Here is a 20,782-nt window from a genome sequence, read left to right on the forward strand (position 1 = left end):
GGAAATATGTTCGCGACAGAAGAACAAACAGAGAAAGAAAGACGCGGGCGGGCTCCCTGCAGAGCGGTGCGCGTGAACTCCCCTCGAGGTCCCCACCCCCCCCGCCCCGCCCCCCGTTATTGCGTCGGAGTAACACTTGCTTGCGACGTCCCAGTTTTTTTACTTTACCCTCTGCCTCGGCGCGAGGCTCGCCGGGAGGTGGCGCCGACGACGACGGCGCCAGGCGTCGGACTGGGCGGGGGTCGTGTCGCGCCGAGTGCATCTTTGGACTTGTGTTTCGCGCGAGTCTGTCAAACCAGCCAAAAGTTCCCCACCACCGGGGCATCTTCTTGGATTTGCGCAATTCCCCCAACGTGCCGTTCCTCCCCCCCCCCCCGTTGCAGCAGCAGCAGCCACGTCGCGTCGCCGAGTTCGTGTTCATTTCTTTTTTGGTGGAAAACGGGCAGCAATGAAGACGACCCCGGGAGCGATGGATTGGTGGGGTGGGGGTGGGTGGGCCCGCAGTCAGCAGGGGGGTTTGAAGCGGGGTCCCGCAGTGACTTGGCGCCGGGCAGGGCTGTCCGGGGAGCCGCCGTTTGGTGCCTGCTCCGTTCGGCGCCTGCTCCGTCGGTTGCTTCGCGTTCTTAGTCGTCGTGTTTTTCCTTCCCTCGTCTGTGCCAAACGGCCATCGTCACCTTGCCTGACGACAGGAAAATACATGCCAACAGGTGACTCAACGCGCAGTAACAATGACTCAAGGGTGCAGCACAAACAGAACGTGCACTGCAAAAACTCAACGTGGAGTGCAGTGACCCAAACGTGGAGTACACAACTGTGCTGAGCAAACAAAAGCAAGCGATGAATGTCTTCTTTATAACACAATGAGTCGTGTTGTACAGAAGCCGCCCTCCATTCTACCGTATCCTCAACGCGTATTTAAAATGACACCCCCCCCCCCCCCCCGTCCCTGTGTGGTGCAACCTGGCCAGCAAGCCGGCATTACTCTGCCAGTAGGCCGCGATTGCTGCTGTGCCCGTGATCCCAATGAAATCTGATCGTGGGGGGGGGGGACAGGGCGGTGCAGGGGGGGGGGGGTCGTACGGGCCGGTGCAGGGGGCTCGGCGTGGAGGAGGGCCTCTGCCGGCCGGGAGATGCCAGGCCGGTGCTCTTGTCCTGTCAAAACGAAAGCGCGTTCTGTAAAACCGGCACGCATTCACGAGGCACCCAACACGTTAACGCGCGCACATGGACACGCGCATCAAGAACACGCGACTACTCGGCTTGGAACTTTGCGTGCGTGCGCCCTCACGTGCCGCCCGACGAGCGTCCTCTCGCTGCTCCTGTGGCCCCGCGCTCCGTGCGTCCTGGCGTGGACACAGTCCATGTCCACCGCCTTCGCCACCTTGTTCGCCTTCAGGGTCGGGCCCGCCGCCCGGCCCTCCACGCCACCGCCGCCTTCGCCGCCGCCACCGCCACCGCCGCCGCCACCCTTCCCCTTCTTGCCTTCAGGCGGCTTGAAGGGCGGTGTGTGCGAGTTTGCGTGGTTGGCAGCGGAGGGCTGGTTCCGCTGCTGCTGCGGCTGCTGGTGGCGGTTGTGGTGGTGGTGATGGTGGTGGTGATGGCGATGGTGCTGCTTGCTGGGGAGCGCCGGCGAACGTGCCGCCGCCACGGCCGTTGCCGGGGGAGTGGCGGCGGCGTTGGCACCCGCCCTCTGCCGGTGCCCGCCGCTTCGGACGCCGGCTCCGCCGCCGCCGGCGCGGTGGCGCGGCGACGACGCCGCCGACGACGACGAGGAGGAGCATGAGGACGAGGACCCCGACGACGACGACGAAGACGAGGAGGAGGACGACGAGGAGGACGACGACGAGAAGGAGGAGGACGAGGACGGCGAGGGCGAACTGCGCCGACGCGACGGCGGCGGCGGCGGTTGCACCGCGGCCGCCGGCGCCGCGGCCGCCACCCATCCCGAGTCGGCGCCGCTCGACAGCGCTACGCAGTTCCGCTTGGGGGCGTCCGGCCCTGGTGCCGCGGCCGACGACGACGAGGAGGAGGAAGAGGCGGAAGACGAGGGCGCAGCGGCCGCGGCGGCCGCGGCGGTGGCGACGCTGGCGGCGACGCTGCACTTTTTCTTCTTGGCGGCGCTGCCCGGGTTTGGCGGAGTCGCCTCGCGGCTCGCCGGCCGCCCGGGCCGGGGGCGGCACCTGCCGGGTTTGCGCGGCGCGGGCGAGCGGCGCGGCGCCGGAGGGGACGGAGTCGGAACGGCGCTCGCCGTGGCGACGCGTTTGCCGCAGTTGCCGGGAGACGGGGAGGGCCGGGAGGAGGAGGAGGACGCGGCGGCCGCGGTGCCGGCGGCGGCTGGAACGGGCATCGTGGGCGGCAAGGGCTCGCACGCCGCGGGGATTCTCCTGGGTCGGGACGGGGAGAGGGGAGAGCCGCGGTGAGGACTTTTGGGGCGAGGGGCGGCGAAGGGCGGCGAGGATCGGCGCGAGGGGGCGGCGGAGGGACGGCGACGGCCGGCGCTCACCTCCACATGTGCGTGCTCAGGTGGCGCTCCACCATGCAGGAGAAGGCCACGCGGAAGTGACCCCACGTGCGCGAGAACGAGTGCAGCCCGGGGGACAGCTGCCGCGCGCCAAACGTGCACACCTGGGGGGGGGCGGGCGGTGGGAGAGGTGCAGGGGCAGAGTCACCACGAGGGGTGGACAGTCCTCCAATGCGGGCAGGAAACCGCCAAACAGGGAACCGGATCTTCTTTTGAACAAAAGCACGAAGGCTGTGTGGGAGCGTGGCGGCGAGGTGTGGGAAATCAGGCGAGGAGTGGTTGTGGAGGTGGCGGCTTACGGCTGAAGACGAACATCAGTGGAGGGATGCAGGCAAAGCTGAAGAGTCAGACGCCTTCGATGACCTCCTGTATAGAGTAATTCTATTTGTACGCAGGCGTGTGTGTGTATGTGTACACGTGTGTATCTGTACACACACGTGTGTGTATCTATACGCGTGTGTGCGTGTGTGTGGGGAGCGCTGCACTACGAAACTGGCAACCCGAAATCAATTCCCGCTCACGGCCACCACCAGTCACGATTATCTGAACCGGTCCTGGGCCTCCCCTAGGTTGACCCAGCCTCAAATGAGTACCTGGTGCGGTGTGTAAACATCGCCACTGGGGAGACAAAGGTGGTCGGCCGTGGGCCACCCCCCCCCCTGTGCACCGTTCCGGCCTTCATAGGTGCTTGCTAAAAGCACCTGCCCCAACAGTCTGTTGAGGCTATACGGGAGATCTTTGTCTTTGTGTATCGATACGCGCGTGGCGTGTGCGCCCACCACACTCACCCCCAGTGGCGCCGGGTGTCTCGCAAGCACCAGTCCCTCGCTCCCCAAGTCGCCGATACCGCCGCTTGCGCCGACCCCGCCGCTCGCCCCTCCGTTCGGCTCGTCGGGGCAGCCGCCCTCGTCGCTGGACGTGTGCCACCCCGCGCCGCTACCTCGGGGGCAGGGGCTGCCCCCCACCACGTAGAAGGGCGGTGGAGGGGCAGCCTCGCCACTCTCAAACGAGGACGACGACGCCGGCGGTTGCTGCTGCTGCGGTGGCGGGGACGGCCAGGTTGAAACACCGCCGTCGCCGCTGCCACCGCGAGCCGCCACCGTTGTTACCGCATGGAGGTTACGGGTGTGGGACCTGTGGAGGTCACCGATGGGTGCGCGCACACACAGACACACACACGTACGTGTGAGACGGCGGCTGCAGCGGACGCACAATCAGAGGTCGCAACCGGGTACCCGATACCCGTACCCTACCCGATACCCGGCTACCCGTACCCGGCCAGGTACGGGTAGCCGTTTGCGACCCTGGTGCGGCCGGGTACAGGTAAGGAATCAAAACCCGTTTGCGACCTCTGCTTGGCGGTCGCTCTCCAATGTTGCCGTGAACTTCCCTGCAGAGGGAGACGCAGGTCAACGAGGATTTCCGTGCAGGCCTCCTCCTGCCTACGCCTCCCCCCCCCACTGTTCTATCCGCAATCGGGTACCCGATACCCGTACCCTACCCGATACCCGGCCGGGTACGGGTAGCCGGGTATCGGGTACCTGTTTGCGACCCTGGTACGGCCGGGTATGGGTACGGGTAAGGAATCAAAACCCGTTTGCGACCTCTGCGCACAATCGAGACGTACAATGACAACCGCCGTTCGCCACCAGGTGGCGGTGACGCCACCACGGCGCTTGTGGCAAGCTGAGGTGCACTTTGAGACCGCGTGCAGTGTCGAATGCTCACCGACAGGTCACGGAAGAGAACCAGGTGCCATGGGTTGACCGACCGAGATGACTGGGCGATGCACAACCCTTTGTTCCCCACTGTGAAAACTCACTCCATTGTATCTGCCCGGCGCACCGCTCGTTGTTCTTCTGACCTCCGCTGCTGCTGGACGGCAGCTGTTCTGACCTCTTCTGACCTCCTTCATGAGCCTCCTCAACAAAAGCTTATCTTGACACCACTGACACCAGCCTTCGGCGGGTCCGATCAGCTCCACATCCTTCTGCACCATAGCAGCTAATCTCTTCTCTAGCCCGCTCTATCCGGTCAAACAGAAGCTACTTGGGGGCATGCAGTGGCTGGGAATGCGGGCTACATGGCCCAGACCGTGTCTAGATCTTTCAAGGATCTTTAAGCTAATCATATAATCCAATCTGGCTAAACTCAGCATGGACCATAGGCAGGCTATCCTGAATGTTTCAAACGGGCGCAGATGTTCCTTTAGAGGGCTCCATATTTCTTCAAACAGAGAAGGGAGGGCACAACTGTGGTCGTGAAAGGCATTTAGCTTCGTGTGGAGTGACAGACCTGGAAGCTTTCACGCAGCGTTACGCAGTTGATGAAAAGATAACGCTGCTCTCGACTGAATCGGAGTAAGTTATAAGCACTGCCCAGGTCGCCGGGTTCATAGCGCAGCACGCCCACACACACGCACCTCCTCGCACTCACAAAGACAAAGATCCCCCGTGTAGTAGTCTCAACAGACTTTCGGGGCAAGTGCTGTTAGCAAGCACCGATGAAGGCCAGCACCATGCCCGGCCGCCTTTGTTTCCCCAGTGCTAACACTCGCACATGCACTCACCCACTCAAACTCACCCACTCAAACTCACCCACACCCACCCGCTCACCCACTCATTTCACGCTCTCTCGCTCTCTGCGCACACCTCCGTCTCGCTTGGGGAGCTGCTGCCGCTGGTTATTTCGGCACCGTTCTCCGTGGTCCCGCTCCCCGGGGGCCCAGCTCAACGCTTTTAGCGGCGCCAGTGAGCTGGGGGGGGGGGGGGGGGGCGGTGCCGAGCCGGGGGCCTGCGGGGACCAGGGAACCGCCACGGCAACCGCGGCGGCCGCTAAACCGCGCACGGCCGCTATGGGAGGTGCAGCAAAGGGGCGCGCCCGAACCATGGGATATAGATGCGCCTCACCCTGGCAGCCCCTCTCACGCAGTCTGCATGCTGACATTCTCCCAGAGTCCACCTCTCCAATCTCCCGGAAGGGCCGTTAAAACAATGGTGCCCGTTGCTCAAATCCCCACGCCGCCTCTCTCCACGCAGCAGTTAGTCTGTCGGCAGGCAATGCGTGACTGGGTTACGCGTGGGTAGTCCTGGCTCTTGCAAGGCATCTGTGCAGCACGGAATCGTAGGCCAGAGCTCCCTCTCGTGCAATTGCAGGGCTGCTCCTTTATCTTTTTTACCCGTACACAACCACCGAACGCTGCACACCTCTCACCGCGCTCTCTCAATCCTCACCACCACCACCACACCCTCACCGAACCCCCCGAAGCGTCACCTGGGATTGAACGAGCGGAGTTTGGCCAAAGCGTTGACTCCGTCGCCAGCGCCCGCCCAATCCTCTCCCGCCCCGTCCGCTTGCACCGTCAAGACGTCCTCCCCGCGCCACCCGGCTCCGGTGGCCGGCGCGAGCAGCGGCGCCGCGCCGTGCCGGGCTCCGTCGCGGCTGTGCGAGCGCGAGCGGTGCTCCGGGGCCGGCGTCGCCGCGACGTCGGCGGCGGCGCCGTTGCCCTTGCGGCGCGAGTGAGCCGAGCGGCGCTGGCCCGGTGAGGCGGGGGTCTGCGCGTGGCACCGGCACGGTGAGAGGACACAAGAAGAGCCGGGGTTAGCGGGACGAGAGAGACGTCATCGCACAATAATTCCCCCCAGTCTGGAACTCCTCTCACCCCGCCATCCGCGCTGTCGACTCCCCTGCCCCTTGTTCACCACACTGCCTATGACCGACTGCCTCTCCCCATAGACTCAAGCAGAGACCCATAGACTCACACAGAGACCCGTAGACTCACACAGAGACCCATAGACTCACACAGAGACCCATAGACTCACACAGAGACCCATACACCCACGCAGAGACCCATAGACTCACACAGGACCCATAGACTCGCATAGAGACCCATAGACTCACACAGAGACCCATAGACTCACACAGAGACCCATAGACTCACACAGAGACCCATAGACTCACACAGAGACCCATACACCCACGCAGAGACCCATAGACTCACACAGCGACCCATAGACTTACACAGAGACCCATACACCCACGCAGAGACCCATAGACTCACAGAGACCCATAGACTCACACAGAGACCCATATACTCAAGCAGAGACCCATAGACTCGCACAGAGACCCATAGACTCACACAGAGACCCATAGACTCACACAAGACCCATAGACTCGCATAGAGACAGACCTATAGCTGCCTGCCTCTCTGTTTATAGCTCATCGGATTCCCCCAGTATAAATATTCCGATTCCGATCAAATAAACATTCTGATTCTATAAGATAAACGTGACCTCTGTGTCCTGTAGAGCGTCCGTCTCCAGACGCATTTGGACCCTCTAGGGCGACAGGGGCGGCGTAGTGGTGACACTGGGGCTTCACAGCAAGAAGCGCCTGGGTTGAATTCCCAACTCGGGCAACCTTTCCGACTGACGTTGATACGAATATAAAAATCCACATTGTGTTTTACGACACTCACGACTGCTCGTCTCTGTCCCTGCTGCCCCTCCGGACTGCATCGATCTTCTGACGAGGGATCGCTCGACATCCCCAGGGCGAGACCCGCAAACATCGGGGGCACGTTGCTTTGCTCACACGGCTCTCGCTCTGTGGGCTTTCCCTTCGTCGGATAAGGGGAAACGACTGACCGTCCAGTCTTCAAAAGTTAATTTAAATAATATCACGGAATTTATGGCTGGCAGATTTTTTATGAAGTTTTAATGGAGCTGGCCGTGGTAAAGTAATCCTCTGGGAAAGCAGCCATGGTGGGGACCACCCTTGGTCCCCATATTTTTGCACAAAAAATAATTTGCGAAAATATTTTCACAAATCATGCGAAGCCGTTCAAAAGGATGAAGTGGCGCATTCGTTAGGGGTTGGCGCAGTCCACCTTGACGACCACCTTCAGCCAAGCAGACAAAGTGAAGGCTACGGTGCAGCAATGTTTTCCTCTTGTACCCCTCCCTCCTCCGATGTCCTGTAACGCATCCCCCGATGCCTCCTCTGTCGTGTGTACCTCTGGTAACGACGTTTCTGCGATGTCATGGAACGAAGTGACGTCACGGAACCCATCTACGGTAAACCCTTGTTAATTCGACACGTAAGGAGCTGTGGCCTTGCCGAATTACACTAACAAAATGTTTGTTCCTGGGTAGTAAGTGTTATTTCGTAAATGCTTATGCCTAAAAAGTATATAAAATGGCTATTACTCCCCACAAACTTTGCTTCTGCGATCGCGTAACCTACATCGTTTATGCGATTGCGATTCCGGTCCTGGGAGCCGGCGTACGAACGCGAAAAACGTTCATCGACCGACTTGATCGGCAGAGCGACCGCGGGGGCCGCGCGCATACGGCGGTGCACCACCGCGCGCTTGTTGACCTTGCAGGCGAGCGAGCGCAGGCAGGGCCGCCGGCCGCTCTCCACGTCCGTGCCGCCGCGGTGCCGCCCCGCGTCCGGCTCTCGCGCTGACGCCCGCCGGGAGAACGCAAAACGGGGACAAAGTCAGGAACACGGAGTCGCCGTCGCGGGCGATGAGACGTCGCGTATTTGCGGACGGTCGTCACCGATCGCGGCGCTGGTCTTGCGCGTTTCACGTCTTGGAGCCGCTGTCGCGTTCCCGCGCTTTGTAAATCCGCAAAGCGTTCGCGTTAAATAAACTCTGGGGCTACGACAGCAACAATGACGATGACGGCGATGTGCATTGGTATTGTAGCCATAGTGTAGCAAACATCTAACCCACTCACTCACCCACTCACTCATTCTCCCACTCACTTATCCACCCTCTCCTTACTTACCCAACTGCGCATTTGCCCATTCACTTACCTACTCACTCACTTGACCGAGCACTCACTCACCCATTCACTAATCCACTCACTTCGTCACCCACTTGCTCACGCACTCACTTACCCACCCACTCATCCATTCACTTACCCATTCAAACACTCCTGCATTCGCACCTCCGATTAGCACGGCTGGCGATGTATGGTGAGAAAGCAGTTCAACATACACACACACATTCACTGATCTATTACTAAAAACGATTTAAACAATGTTTATTTGACCAGGTAAGGCCCACTGAGATATACCGCTCTTTTTCAAAAGCGACCTGGCCACAAATGATAGCCCAACGAAGTGAATTATCAGGTGGAAATGTATAGCAGCCAAATGTTTCTAAATGTGGGAAAACCGAAGGACCCAGAGGAAAATTCACGCGACCACGAGGAGAGAGACATGCAAACTCCAAATATACAGCAGGCGTCAGGGTCGGGATCAAACCCAGGACCTCCTGCATACCAGGCGAGGGAGTTCACATCGCGGCTACCACGGCGCCCCACTCACCACTCACCCACTCACTCACCACTCGCCCGCCCACCCACTCACCCACCCACCGACCCACTCAAGAGCAAGGCAGCGATGAAGGGAGTCCACACGCACGGCTGCAGAGGGTAGCAGTGAGAGGCGAAGAGGGAGATGACTGCACGCACGACCGTGCCCGGGCGCCCGCATGCGCATTACCCAGCGCCGCCTTGCGGTGCGGGACGCTCCTCCCGTCCTCCCGCCTCCGGGCGATCTCCGCGGCGGGGCCCTTCCCGTTCGGGACGACCGCGGCCGCGTTGGCTCCGGCGCCGTGGTTGTGGTTGTGGTGGTTATTGTTGCTGTTGTTGTGGTGGTGGTTGTGGTGGTGGTAGTTGTTGCTGCTGCTGCTGTTGGGGACGGCTCCGGCTCGGAGCGAGGGAGACGCCGGCGGGGGGCGGCGCCGGCCACTGCCGTTGCCTCCGCCCGCTGCTTGCGGTGGCAGCAAAGGAGGAGGAAGAAGAGGAGGAGGAGGCGGAGGAGGAGGAACGGGAGACCCGCAGAGCGGCGCAGCGGGAGCGGCCGATGAGGTAGCAGCGGTAGAGTTCTGCCGCACCGGCAGCGACACCGAGTTCGACGATCCCAATTTGACGGAAGACAACAACAACGACGGCGACGACGATGAAGAGGTGGCGCCGCTACCAGCAGAAAGCGAGTTCACCCTGGGGCCTTCGGGCCTGGCTTGCGTCTTTGTACCCCCACCGCCGCCGCCGCCGCCTCCGCCACCCTGTGGTTTTGATGATGATGAAGATGACGACGGCGGTGGTGGAGGTGTGGAGGGTGGCGATGACGATGATGGTGCTGGCCTGGTCGCTGGCGCCGTGGGCTGTTTGGGAGCGAGCGATGAAGAGTTCCGCACGACGGAGGAGGGGGGCGGTGGCGCAGACGGAGGCGGCGGCCTAGAGGAGGAGGTATTGGCGGAGGTGGTGGTGGAGGAGGTGGTGGAGGAGGAGGAGGAAGAGGTGGTGGTGGTGGTAGTGGTGGTGCGCAGGGGAGTGGTGGCGCTGTCGAGTTTCTGTAGACTCACGATGGGCATGGGCGCGCTGGTGCTGCAAGGGAAAGGGGGGTTATTCATCATCATCATCGCCAGCAGTGTCACTGTCATCGCTGCACGCCGCGTCGTCGTCATCATCATCATCGGTAGCTGTTGTGCGTATCACACAGATTGAAACGTGTGATCCGTGTGATCCCAATCCAGTCATTTGCAGGTCGTGTTTGGACTGTGACGTCGGCACGCAATGGCCAACTCTTAACATCAGGGGGGGACTTTCCAACATCCAGACGGCGGGCAGTGCGATGACGGTCGCTACACAACAACGCGGTAATGAGCAGGGCGGCCACTGGAATTGCCGCTGCGCCAGGTCGCCGTGCCACGATTCCCCGTTCCGCCCGTAACGAGCGGCGACGTCACCCCGCCAACCAACGACTACTGCCCGTGACCCCCAACCCGTGACCCAGCCTCACCACTGCTTGTCCGATGACCTGGGCGGCTGGGAGGCGCTGGCATTGCGACTCCGGTCTCCCGGCCGCACCCGTACCAGTGGCCTGCACCGCAAGACACCGCGCCACAACCAACCACTTCAACATCCATCCCGCTTCACCGCTCCAACGTTTCCACGATGCTAAATTCGAGCGTGCCATCGGCCGAGCACACAGCGCCACCACCGCCATGCCCAGCTCGCCGATGCTCACCGATCTCGTGCCTGGGGCAGCCATCCTACTTGCTGTACAACCCACGGACGGACAAACGCGGGGTGGGGGAGGGGAAGGGGGGGGTTTTACCCGGCACGAGAGGAGCGTCGCTGTCGCTCCCGCAGCTCGCGAGCCGAGCGCGAAGCGGAAGCGGAAGAAGCGGCGGAGGTGGTGGAGGTGGTGGAGGTGGTGGAGGTGGCGGTAGCAGCGGGGGGTGGCGGAGGCTGCGAGGCGGCCCCCGTCACCGCGTGGTCACGGTGTCGCCTCTCTGCATCGCGCGGGGGGCGGGGGGGCGGGATACACATGGACGCACGGAGAGACGCAAGGGCAGGAAAGCACAGGGACATCAGTGTCTCGTCCACGCTGGATCCGTCCTCGCGAATGGTGAATCCGTATCATACGGTGCGTGCGGTGCGTGCGGTGCGTGCGGTGCGTGCGGTGCGAGCGGGAGAGGCATTCAGACGAGACCGGCTGGGGGCTCCGCGCGCACAGCCCGGAATCGCTCGTCGCAACTCCACGTTCCGCGTGGCACGGACGTGCTGCCATCATCCACACAAACCGCGACCACCAACTCCACCAACCGTGCAGGGACAATACCGAACTTGCGACCTACTACTGGCGAGTTGAAACACCGTGCGCAGGGGTACAGCGCAAAATATATTTGTGCGCCGCGTTCTGCTTCTCACAGCGTAGCCCCACAGCGTCAGCTTCCTATAGCACCTGCTATGCATCGTGGTTTCTCACCCAAGCACCATCCAGGCTCAACTCTGCTTAGCTTCAGAGCAGTGCTGAGATTGGGCATGTTCCAGGTGATCTGTTTCACAGCCCTGCTAGCGGTGTTCCTGTCATCAACATAATTACTCAAGACCACAATATGCTTGGTGGTGATAGAGACGCTGTCTTTTTATAAACCTTTGCGGCAAGACATCCAATTCGTGGTTAATTGACGAGTGATAGGAGCTGTGTCTCCATATGTCTCCGTTTCCCTTTGTCCCCGTGTCTGTATCTCTCCGTCTCAGTCTCGCTCAGCGTTACCGTCTCTGCGTCTTGACACACATGCACGCACGCACACTCAACCCCCCCCTCCCCCCCCCGGCACAAATAATCGACATGGACAATGATTACCCCATATGCCCATTAACAGACTGTTGGGGAAAGTGCTGTTAGCGAGCACCTACGAAGGCCGGCACGGCACACGAGGGGGTGGGTGGGCAGCACCACGCCCGGCCGCCTTTGTCTCCCCACTGGCGATGTTTACACACCGCACCGGGTAATCATTTGAGGTCGAGTCGATCTAGAGGAGGCCCAGGACCGGTTCAGATAATCGTCACCACCGGTGTTGGCCGTGAGCGAGAATCGAACTCGGGTCGCCGGGCTCGTAGCGCAGCGTAGCGCCAACCCGCTACACTACCGCTCCCCACCAGGCCCGACACAAATACACAGGCACTTGCTTGTGCACACACACACGCGCACAAAAGCAACGGGGCACACGTGCTCACTCTCACGTGCAAGCGCACACAGCCACACAGATAGATACATAAATCTGGTAAACACACGCACGCACACACACACGCTCCCGCATGCATGCACGCACTCCTGCACACAGTCGCCCGCACGGGGTGCAGCAATGGAAGGGCGCTCGCACGCGGAGGAGCTCGGAGGAGCTCAGGGCAGAAAGAAACCACGCTGGAATTGCTTCCCAGCGATCGTCATGGAAACAAATTAGCGTGCGTGTCTGACTGTGTGCGCTTGTGCGCGCTTTTGACTGCGTGCGTGCACGTGTCTACGACTGTGTGTACCTGGTGTGAGGGAGACAAAGGCGGCCAGGCCAGGGCGTGTGCAATGTCGGCCCTTAGCAGGTGCTCCACAAGTCTGTTCAGGCTATACGGGGGATCTTTGTATGTATCTTTGTTGTGTGTGGCTGCACGTGTGTATGTGTGACTGTGTGTCAAGATCGGCCTCTATGGAGGGGGCTCGTGAAGGACGCTGCTACTGGGCAGTTGGAGGCAGTCGCCCTCCAACAACAACGGAGGGCGGAGGAGCGACGCTCACAACAACGAGCGGTGCGCCGGGCGGCTAAACCGCGAGTTGGCACAGTTGGTGCAGCTACCATTCATCTCAGTCAGTCAACCAACGGCACCTGGGTCTGTCCCGTGACCTCATGCCAGCGAGCCTTCGACACTTCACGTCGCCTAAAAGTGCACCTAGCCTAGCACAACTGTGGTGACTTGACCACCACTTAGTGGCGAATGGCGGTTGTTGTTGCTGTTGTGTGACTGCGTGAGTTTTGAGTTTGTGTGTGTGACTGTGCGCTTGACTGTGTGCGTCACTGTATGCGAATGCATGTGTGCGTGCGCATGATTAGTGCAGTGGTAAGCGCACTGCGTTACGCACCCAGCGACCCAAGTTCAATGTGTGCTCAGGGCTATTCATGGATCTGCTCTCGGTCGGTAATCAAAAGCACTGGAGAGACAAAGGTGGCCGAGCGTGGTGCTGGTCATACCATGTCCTCGTGCGCCATTCTGGCCTTCAAAGGTGCTCACTAACAGCACTTGCCTTAGCAGCCTGCGTAGGCTACACGGGGGATCTTTGTCTCGTGTGCACAAGCACATGCGTGCGTGCGTGCCTCCGTACGTGCGACTGCGTGCGCGGGGCTGCGTGCGACAGCGTGCGCGTGTGTGCGTGACGGATGATTTTCTGCCGTGTGTTTGTGAATGATGATTGTGCGCGCTCCCAGCTGCTTGGGTCATCCGAAAGCAGCGACCTTCATTCAAGGTCATATTAAACACACAAAGACCCCCGCTGTAGCTTTACGGAGCGTTGGGACAAATGCTGTTAGCGAGCAGCACCTATGAACGGCGGCAAGGCACACGAGGGGGTGGGTGGCCAGCACCACGCCCGGCCGCCTTTGTCTCCCCAGTGGTGATGTTTACACACCACACCAGGTACTCATTTGAGGCTGAGTCGACCTAAGGGAGGCCCAGAACCGGTTCAAATAATCGTCACTGGTGTTGGCCGTGAGCGGGAATCGGACCTGGGTCGCCAGGTTCGTAGCGCGGCGCGCTAACCACTACACTACTGCACACACGGACACACATACACGGACAACAAAAACAGCCGGCATCCACCACGAAGTGGCGGTGACCTCACCACGGCGCTTGTACCAGACGAGGTGCACTTTGAGGCCACGTGAAGTGTCGAAGGCTCGCTGGCAGGAGGTCTTGGGACAGACCCAGGTGCCATGAGCTAATGACTAAGATGACTGGCAGACGCACCACCTGTTCCCCCACTGTGCCAACTTGTTGCATTTTAGCTGCCCAGCGCTCCGCTTGTTGTTGTGAGCGTCGCTCCTCTGCCCTGCGTTGTTGTTGGAAGGCGACTGCCTCCAACTGCCCAGCAGCAGCGTTCTTCACGAGCCTCCTCCATCGTCTACTCAACTCCATATACTCCTGTGTACCACATCAGCCCACATCTTCTCTAGCCTGTACCTGGTGAAAGGTGGAAACATCGCCACTGGGGAGACAAAGGCAGCCTGGCGTGGTGCTGCCACCCACCTCCTCATGCACCGTTCCGGCCTTCATAGGTGCTCGCTAACAGCACTTGCCCCTACAGTTTGCTTAGGCTATACGGGGGATCTTTGTCTTTTGTCTTGTTTATGCGTACGGGGACCGGTAGCACAGAAGCTTAGTGCACTGCACTACGAACCCGGCGACCTGAGTCTGATCTCTGCTCACGGCCAACATCGGTGATTAATATCTGAACCAGTCCTGGGCCTCCTCTAGGCTTTATATTTGTACGTGGTGCGGTATGTCAACATCGGTGCTGGGGAGACAAAGCGGCCTGGCAGGGCACTGGCCATCCATGTTGGCTTTCATAGAAGCTCACTCACAGGAGACCCCCCCAACATTCTCTTAAGACGCTATAGCGGATGTTGGTCTTTGTTTGTGTACGTGCAGCGTGCATGTGTGCATATCTGCGAGAGAGCGTGCAGCGTGCGTGTGTAAGCGTGTGCACGTGTGTGTACGTGTGTGCGTGTGTGTACGTGTATGCGTGCGTGTGTGTTCAAGCGAGGTGATACATGCGTGCTGGCAAATGGTGTGCAGGCAGGGAGGGAGGGAGGGAGAAGGGAGGGGTGGAGGGAGGAAGCTGGAGGGAGGGTGATGGGAGGGACAGAGGGAGGCAGGGACATGGGAGGAAGATGGAGGGAGGTGAGGATGGGTGGGAGATGGATGGCGATGAGATGGGAGGCAGAGGAAGAAAGGGAGATGGAGGAGGGCATTGGGTCATGTCAGGTGACGGGTGAATGCGTAGAGGAAGAGAGAGAAGGGAGAGCAACAGACACACGCACACGCAAACATGCACAGAGATACAGTAATCAGACACACGCCAATAACAAGGAGAATGAATGAAAACATCCCAGGTGTTGTCTGGAGAGGAAATACACAACAGGACAGCAACAGCAGGAGCAGCAGCCAGTCGCCACCTGGCGGCAGTGACGTCACCACCGCGCTCGTGCCAGGCTAGGTGCACTTCCGAGGCCACTTGCCGATGTAGTGCACAAGGGAACAAAGCTGCCCCCGTGTACCTACATAGGTTGCTGGGGCAAGTGCTGTTCGCGATTACCTATGCAGGCCGGCACGGTGCACAAGGGGGTGAATGTAGACGCCTCGAGTGGGGTGGGGGGAGCTGTTATCCCATTAGACAGCACGCGGAACGAATGGGAGAAAGTCAGCGTGCGTGGCGAGCTTTGGGAATCGATCGCGGCGGCGGCTGCAGCGGCAACGGCTGCGGCTGCTGCAGCTGCGTTGGTGGCCCGCACCACGCACGCCGGCTCATCGACCTCCAGCACCCCGTGCCTCTCGTTGCAAAAGCGAAGCCGAGTCCACTTCAAGGGGGAGGAGGTTCCACCTGCCCAGTGCCCTGCCGACAATCGCCGTGCCCCCACGCACACACGCACGCACGCACGCCCCTAAAAATACACACGCACGCACGAGCCAAAATTACCGAGCCCAGCACCGCTCTAAAATTACTGGAGCCCCGGGGGTGCGGCGGGGGCTCCCGTGGCGAAGGCACCACGCGATCCATCTCTGTCGGCGGGGGGGGGCGGGGGAGTGGGGGGGCGCAATCATCACGACACCGTCACCGGGTACCTTTCATGTCGGAGCAATGCGTCCACTCACAGGCCTCACCGCCTCACCACCTCACTGCCTCGCTCGCACAAGAGAAGCGCCTGGGTTCGATTTCCGACCGTGGCGCCTTCTGTGTGGAGTTTGTACGTTCTCTCTTCTCTCCCCCTGTCCTGCATGGGTTTCCTCCGGGTGCCCCGGTTTCCCCCCGTAGATCAACAACGTACAATGCACCCGGCGTTTGCAATACTTCCCAACGTAACAGGACCCTCCTGAAAAATGCCTTCGGACTCAGAGCGAGGCTGTCCTGGGCTTACAAGCGCCACTGCGCCCGGCCGGTCTACATTGGCTGTGGAGCGGCAATTTGGCTTTCCAATCGGTGTTTGGGGCGTGGAGAGGCTCAGCGCTGAGCGCCGGCTGTGCGGTTAACGAAGCGAGGGAGAAATGCGTGGATCCCTCCACAACCGGCCCCCTCTCCATGCCGCAACCACCGTCACCGCCGCCTTCCTTCCCACGGGATCCACCCACCCCTCCAGCAAGTCCCATCGGCACATTCACAACGTGCACCCCAAAAACCACACAAGCACCTCGATAACGCCCCACCTCGTGACAATGATTCATCGCGATCGTCCATTACCCCAACCCACCCACCCACCCTGACCCCGGCTACCCCAACCACACACCACGTACCCCAACCCTCATCCCATCTAAAACCATCCATCCACCCACACCACACCCACCCCACCCGCACCCCACCTACCCCAGCCACCCTCATCACACCTTCCTCACCCTCACCCCCCTTACTCACCCACCCTCACCCCACCTACCACACACACCAACCCCGCTCACCCACCCTCACCGTGTCGACCCACTCTCGCCTCACCTACCCCGCCCCCCCGTGGACAACTCGGCAACGGAGAAGGGGTCACGGTGGAGGAGGTCAGGCGAAAATTGGCGGGAGATGAATCGAAGGCCGCCGCCACCGCCACCACATCCCCCGCCCCCCACCACACACTCCCACCCGGCCAAACCGCTTACGCACGGAGAAAAATAAATAAATAGCAGAGCACCGGCAAGCAGCCGCCTGCCTGCAAGGGGCCACACGCCGCTCTCCGATTTCACGCGAGAGCGGAGATTAATTTTGCGCGGTGCGTGCGGTCACCCGCCGCCGCCGCCGCCGCGACCCCGTCAGTATCGCCGTCGCCATCGGCGGCCCGAAAACCCGCGGCCAGAACCACCAGAACATTCCCACCGGAGCCGCGAGCGTAGCGCCGCCGGCCGTGGTGGCACACGCTGGCGCGTAGCAACATACGTCATCAATGCCACTTGGTTCTGCTTTAATCATCACCGTCATCATCGTTATAATTATCACTCGCAACCTCGGGGCGTCTTGTGGACGTGACTGTCCGTCCAGTTTTGCTACCCAGCAAAACCTGAATTCTTAAATGGAGCCTCGTCTCTCTCCACCGTTCTCTTACCTTCTCTGCACTGTACATAGCAATGTCTTGCTTTGTTTCTGTTCCTCTATCCCTCTGTCCCCTCACTTCCCTCCTCCCCATCTCTCTCCCCATCTCTCTCTCTCACCTCTCACCCCACTTCCCTTATTCCCACACGTGCCTTTCTCATCTCAATATCTCTTACCTCATCCCTAATCCTCCCTCTCCCACTGCTTGTCACTTTCCCTCGCTGTCCTCGTGTTGTCGATTCACTCTCCAACACACCGTTGGGCTGAAGCAGTAACTAATCGGCCTTTTGTTTACCTGACAAATCCCTTACTAGTTGGCTGTGTCGGGCGGTGGAGGGTTACGAGACATTTATGCTCACGCGATCTAACCCAAAGACATTCATTAAGTTCCTCTACATTTCACGCCGTTTCACTTTCTCCCTGCCCCTTTGCTCTTCTATCTTCCTCCCTTCTCTATCACCCTCCCTCACCTCCCTCCTCTCCCTCCTTTCTCGCATTTGCGCGGGAATCCACGGCCGGGTGGAGGGTGGGAAGGCGGGCGACGTCATCATGCTGATGTGCTCGGTGACGTCACCACCACACAGGCAGGAAGCCAGCCAGCAAAACCTTGTTTTATATATAGCATGAGGTCACTTATTGTTATCACCGTTTGGAATTAACGGCGTCAGGTTCAAGCTCCAACGACGTAGAGCGACGCATGACATGACCGATGATACACGGAGAGATGGGGTCTCGGGTGGCGATGGGAATCCTGGCCGTGACTGCTTGTTCCGGAATTAGGCTCCGAAGGGATTTGACTGCAGTTAATAGGATGAGTACTGTGTGGGACCCGGCTGAGGTTCTTACAGGGGCTTATTTTATTATTCAACATCATGACGCGTGTTTACACAGGAAAGCCTCACCGAGCCTCAAGACTGATTCACCGCAAGCTTTAAGCAATGCTGGTGAGCTGCTAGATGTTACAGGCAAGGACCCTCCAACATAAGACTACTAGTTATATAATACACAACACACAATAACCGTTCGTGCGATTGTGGAGAGCATTAAATCATGATCGTGCCTGTTCACCCAAGAAAGCCCCACTGAGTCTCGAGACTTGTTTTCAGGAGGGCCCTGCCAAGTTTTCGATGAAGGGGCGACATTGCTGCTGCGTGTAATTACAATTGAGTCATTTGCAGGTAATGTTTCAGCACCGCGATGTTTGGCCAATGCCAGCGACATTGTGTGGTTTTTGTTTGGAGGGAATGAAACCAGAGAACCTGGAGGAAATCCACGCAGAACCAGAAGAGAACACACAAACGCCACTCTCACGCTCCGCCCAACAGGGAGAGAAACACACAAACTCGACTCACACTCCCTCGCACACTGCAGAGTACGGGGAGAACGTATAAACTCCACTCACTCTCACACTCTCGCCCACTCTGCCCAACGGGGGAAGAACAGATAAACTCCACTCACACTCTGCAGAACAGGGGTAGAACAAACACACAAACTCGACTCACCCTTTCTCTCACACTCCAGAGGAGGGGGGAGAACACACAAACTCAACACACTCTCTCTCACACTCTGCCAACAAGGGGAGAAACACACAAACTCGACTCACAATCTCTCTCTCACACTCTGCCAACAAGGGGAGAAACACACAAACTCAACACACTCTCTCTCACACTCTGCCAACAAGGGGAGAAACACACAAACTCAACACTCTCTCTCACACTCTGCCAACAAGGGCAGAAACACACAAACTCGACTCACAATCTTTCTCTCACACTGCAGAGTAGGGAGAGAATATATCAACTCCACTCACTCACACTCTGCCCAACAGGGGGAGAACACACAAACTCGACTCAGAGAGTGAACCGAACACCGGGCACCTCTTGCCGCGAGGCGCGAGCGTCACCGACCGCGCCGCCTCCACCCTCGCCGCCCCGATGGCGCCGGCCGCGGAGGCCCCGGGGGGCGCGAGCACTCACCGTAGTGCGCCTGCAGCGCCTGCGGCTTGAGGAAGCGGCTGCAGAGCCGGCACCCCACCAGGTAGAACTCGTCCTGCGAGGGGCAGTGTCCAAACAGGTGCATGTCTGCAACGAGACGGCGCAAGGGACGGTCAGGGACGGTTAGCGCCGGCTACTCGCGCCGCGCTCCTTAGCGAAGGCAGACGACCTGGGGGAGGGGGGGGGCAGCGGGGGGAGCCTCGCTGAGTCTCGCCACTCCGTTGCTCCTTTCGCCGCGAGGTTTTCCGCGGGGGGCGGCGACGGTGCCGCGCGCGTTTTATTCTCCGCCGTGCGAGTAAACATTTTTATTTAATTTGTAAAATTAGAAATTTGGACCGCGACGCCGACGCGGTGCGGGAATGAAGGCCTTCAATGGGGGCTTTCATCCAGCAGTGGATTGACAACGGGCCACGAACTGTACGTGTGTAGGCGTACACTTTTGTTCTTTCCCGCGAGACAATATAATTGATGTGACTATGAAGCAGGGCCGTTGCCCGAAACGTTGCCTGTGCTATCTTTTCTTTTAGAGACACGGTGTCCTTGACGAAGGTGCCGAGTTCCTCGTTGTGTGCGCCACTGCCAATGCAACTACAACTCTGTTAAATTTGCGTGGATAATAAATTACCAACGGATTTCATATCTGCATCCAAACATTTACACGTTTGGTTTCTCCGGCCTCCAGCTCTAAATGAGCAACATCACACGCACTGCACGCAGATACACAAAGATACGCACACAGACGCAAGAACGCACGCACACACACACACAAAGACTCCCCCGTTAGTCTTAACAGACTGTTGGGCAACAGCTGTTAGTGAGCACCTATGAAGGCCTGCACAGCACAGGAGGGGGTTGGTGGCCAGCACCACACCTGCCCGCCTTTGTCTCCCCTGTCGGGATGTTCACACACCCTGCCAGGTACTCATTCGAGGCCGACTCGGCACACACGCGCACAAAGACACACGCACGCACACAAAAACAAAGACGGACGCACACACGCACGCACACACTCCCCGGCGAGATGGTTGCCCGCCTTCCGGGGCTACTTAATAAAACGTTTCCGTCGCAGGCTCGTGCAGACGGCAGGCAGGAGGGAGAGTGGGCAGCCCAGACAGATGCCTCCCTTGGGAGCCTGGCGGTGGTGATGGCGGTGACGCCGAGCGTAATCGTGGTGGTGAAAGTAGGGGTGCCTGTGGTGGTGTTCGTGGTGGTTGTGGCGGTAGTGGTGGTCGCGATGGTCATCGTGGTGGTGATTGTGGCAGTAGTGGTGGTCGTGGTGGTGGTCATGGTGATCGTACTAGTGGTGGTGACCATGGTAGAGGCAGCAGCGGTGATGGTGGTGGCGGTTGTGATTGTGAACATTCCAAATGACTGCACAAAACATAATTGTTTAGGTTCGTCTGGTCCACATGGGAAGAGCCACATGATGGAAATATAAAATCACCTGTTTATTAAGGAAATATCTGTTATATTTGACTAGGAAAGCCTCAGTGAGAGAGTGCTGCACACGTTGGGATGTTTGGCCACGAATTCCACTAATTAAGAGTTTTGCCTTATATGTAGGAGGAAACCGGATGAACCCGGGAGAAAACCGCACTGTGGATGAGGAGGGGGTGACACTCAAAAGCACCGA

At 59.4% G+C, this 20,782-nt stretch overlaps 1 protein-coding gene across 1 annotated transcript in view; it reads right to left on the reverse strand.

Annotated features, from left to right (window-relative positions):
- Window positions 1–6: 6 nt before the first annotated feature.
- LOC144732798 (uncharacterized) overlaps window positions 7–20,782 on the reverse strand; it is a 30,163-nt gene continuing 9,387 nt past the window's right edge. Inside the window, exons 3-13 of the mRNA XM_078614397.1 lie at window positions 19,132–19,236; window positions 10,658–10,835; window positions 10,340–10,420; window positions 9,038–9,924; window positions 7,901–7,986; window positions 5,795–6,075; window positions 3,310–3,655; window positions 2,504–2,625; window positions 1,289–2,384; window positions 1,081–1,152; window positions 7–679 (exon numbers count right to left, since the gene is read on the reverse strand). Coding sequence (XP_078470523.1) covers window positions 671–679; window positions 1,081–1,152; window positions 1,289–2,384; window positions 2,504–2,625; window positions 3,310–3,655; window positions 5,795–6,075; window positions 7,901–7,986; window positions 9,038–9,924; window positions 10,340–10,420; window positions 10,658–10,835; window positions 19,132–19,236 — 3,263 coding nt within the window. The 3' untranslated portion in view covers window positions 7–670. The remainder of the gene's footprint in view (window positions 680–1,080; window positions 1,153–1,288; window positions 2,385–2,503; window positions 2,626–3,309; window positions 3,656–5,794; window positions 6,076–7,900; window positions 7,987–9,037; window positions 9,925–10,339; window positions 10,421–10,657; window positions 10,836–19,131; window positions 19,237–20,782) is intronic.

This window comes from Lampetra planeri, chromosome 44 (assembly GCF_965212315.1).
Source record: "Lampetra planeri chromosome 44, kcLamPlan1.2.h2, whole genome shotgun sequence".
Classification (NCBI taxonomy): Eukaryota; Metazoa; Chordata; class Hyperoartia; order Petromyzontiformes; family Petromyzontidae; genus Lampetra; species Lampetra planeri.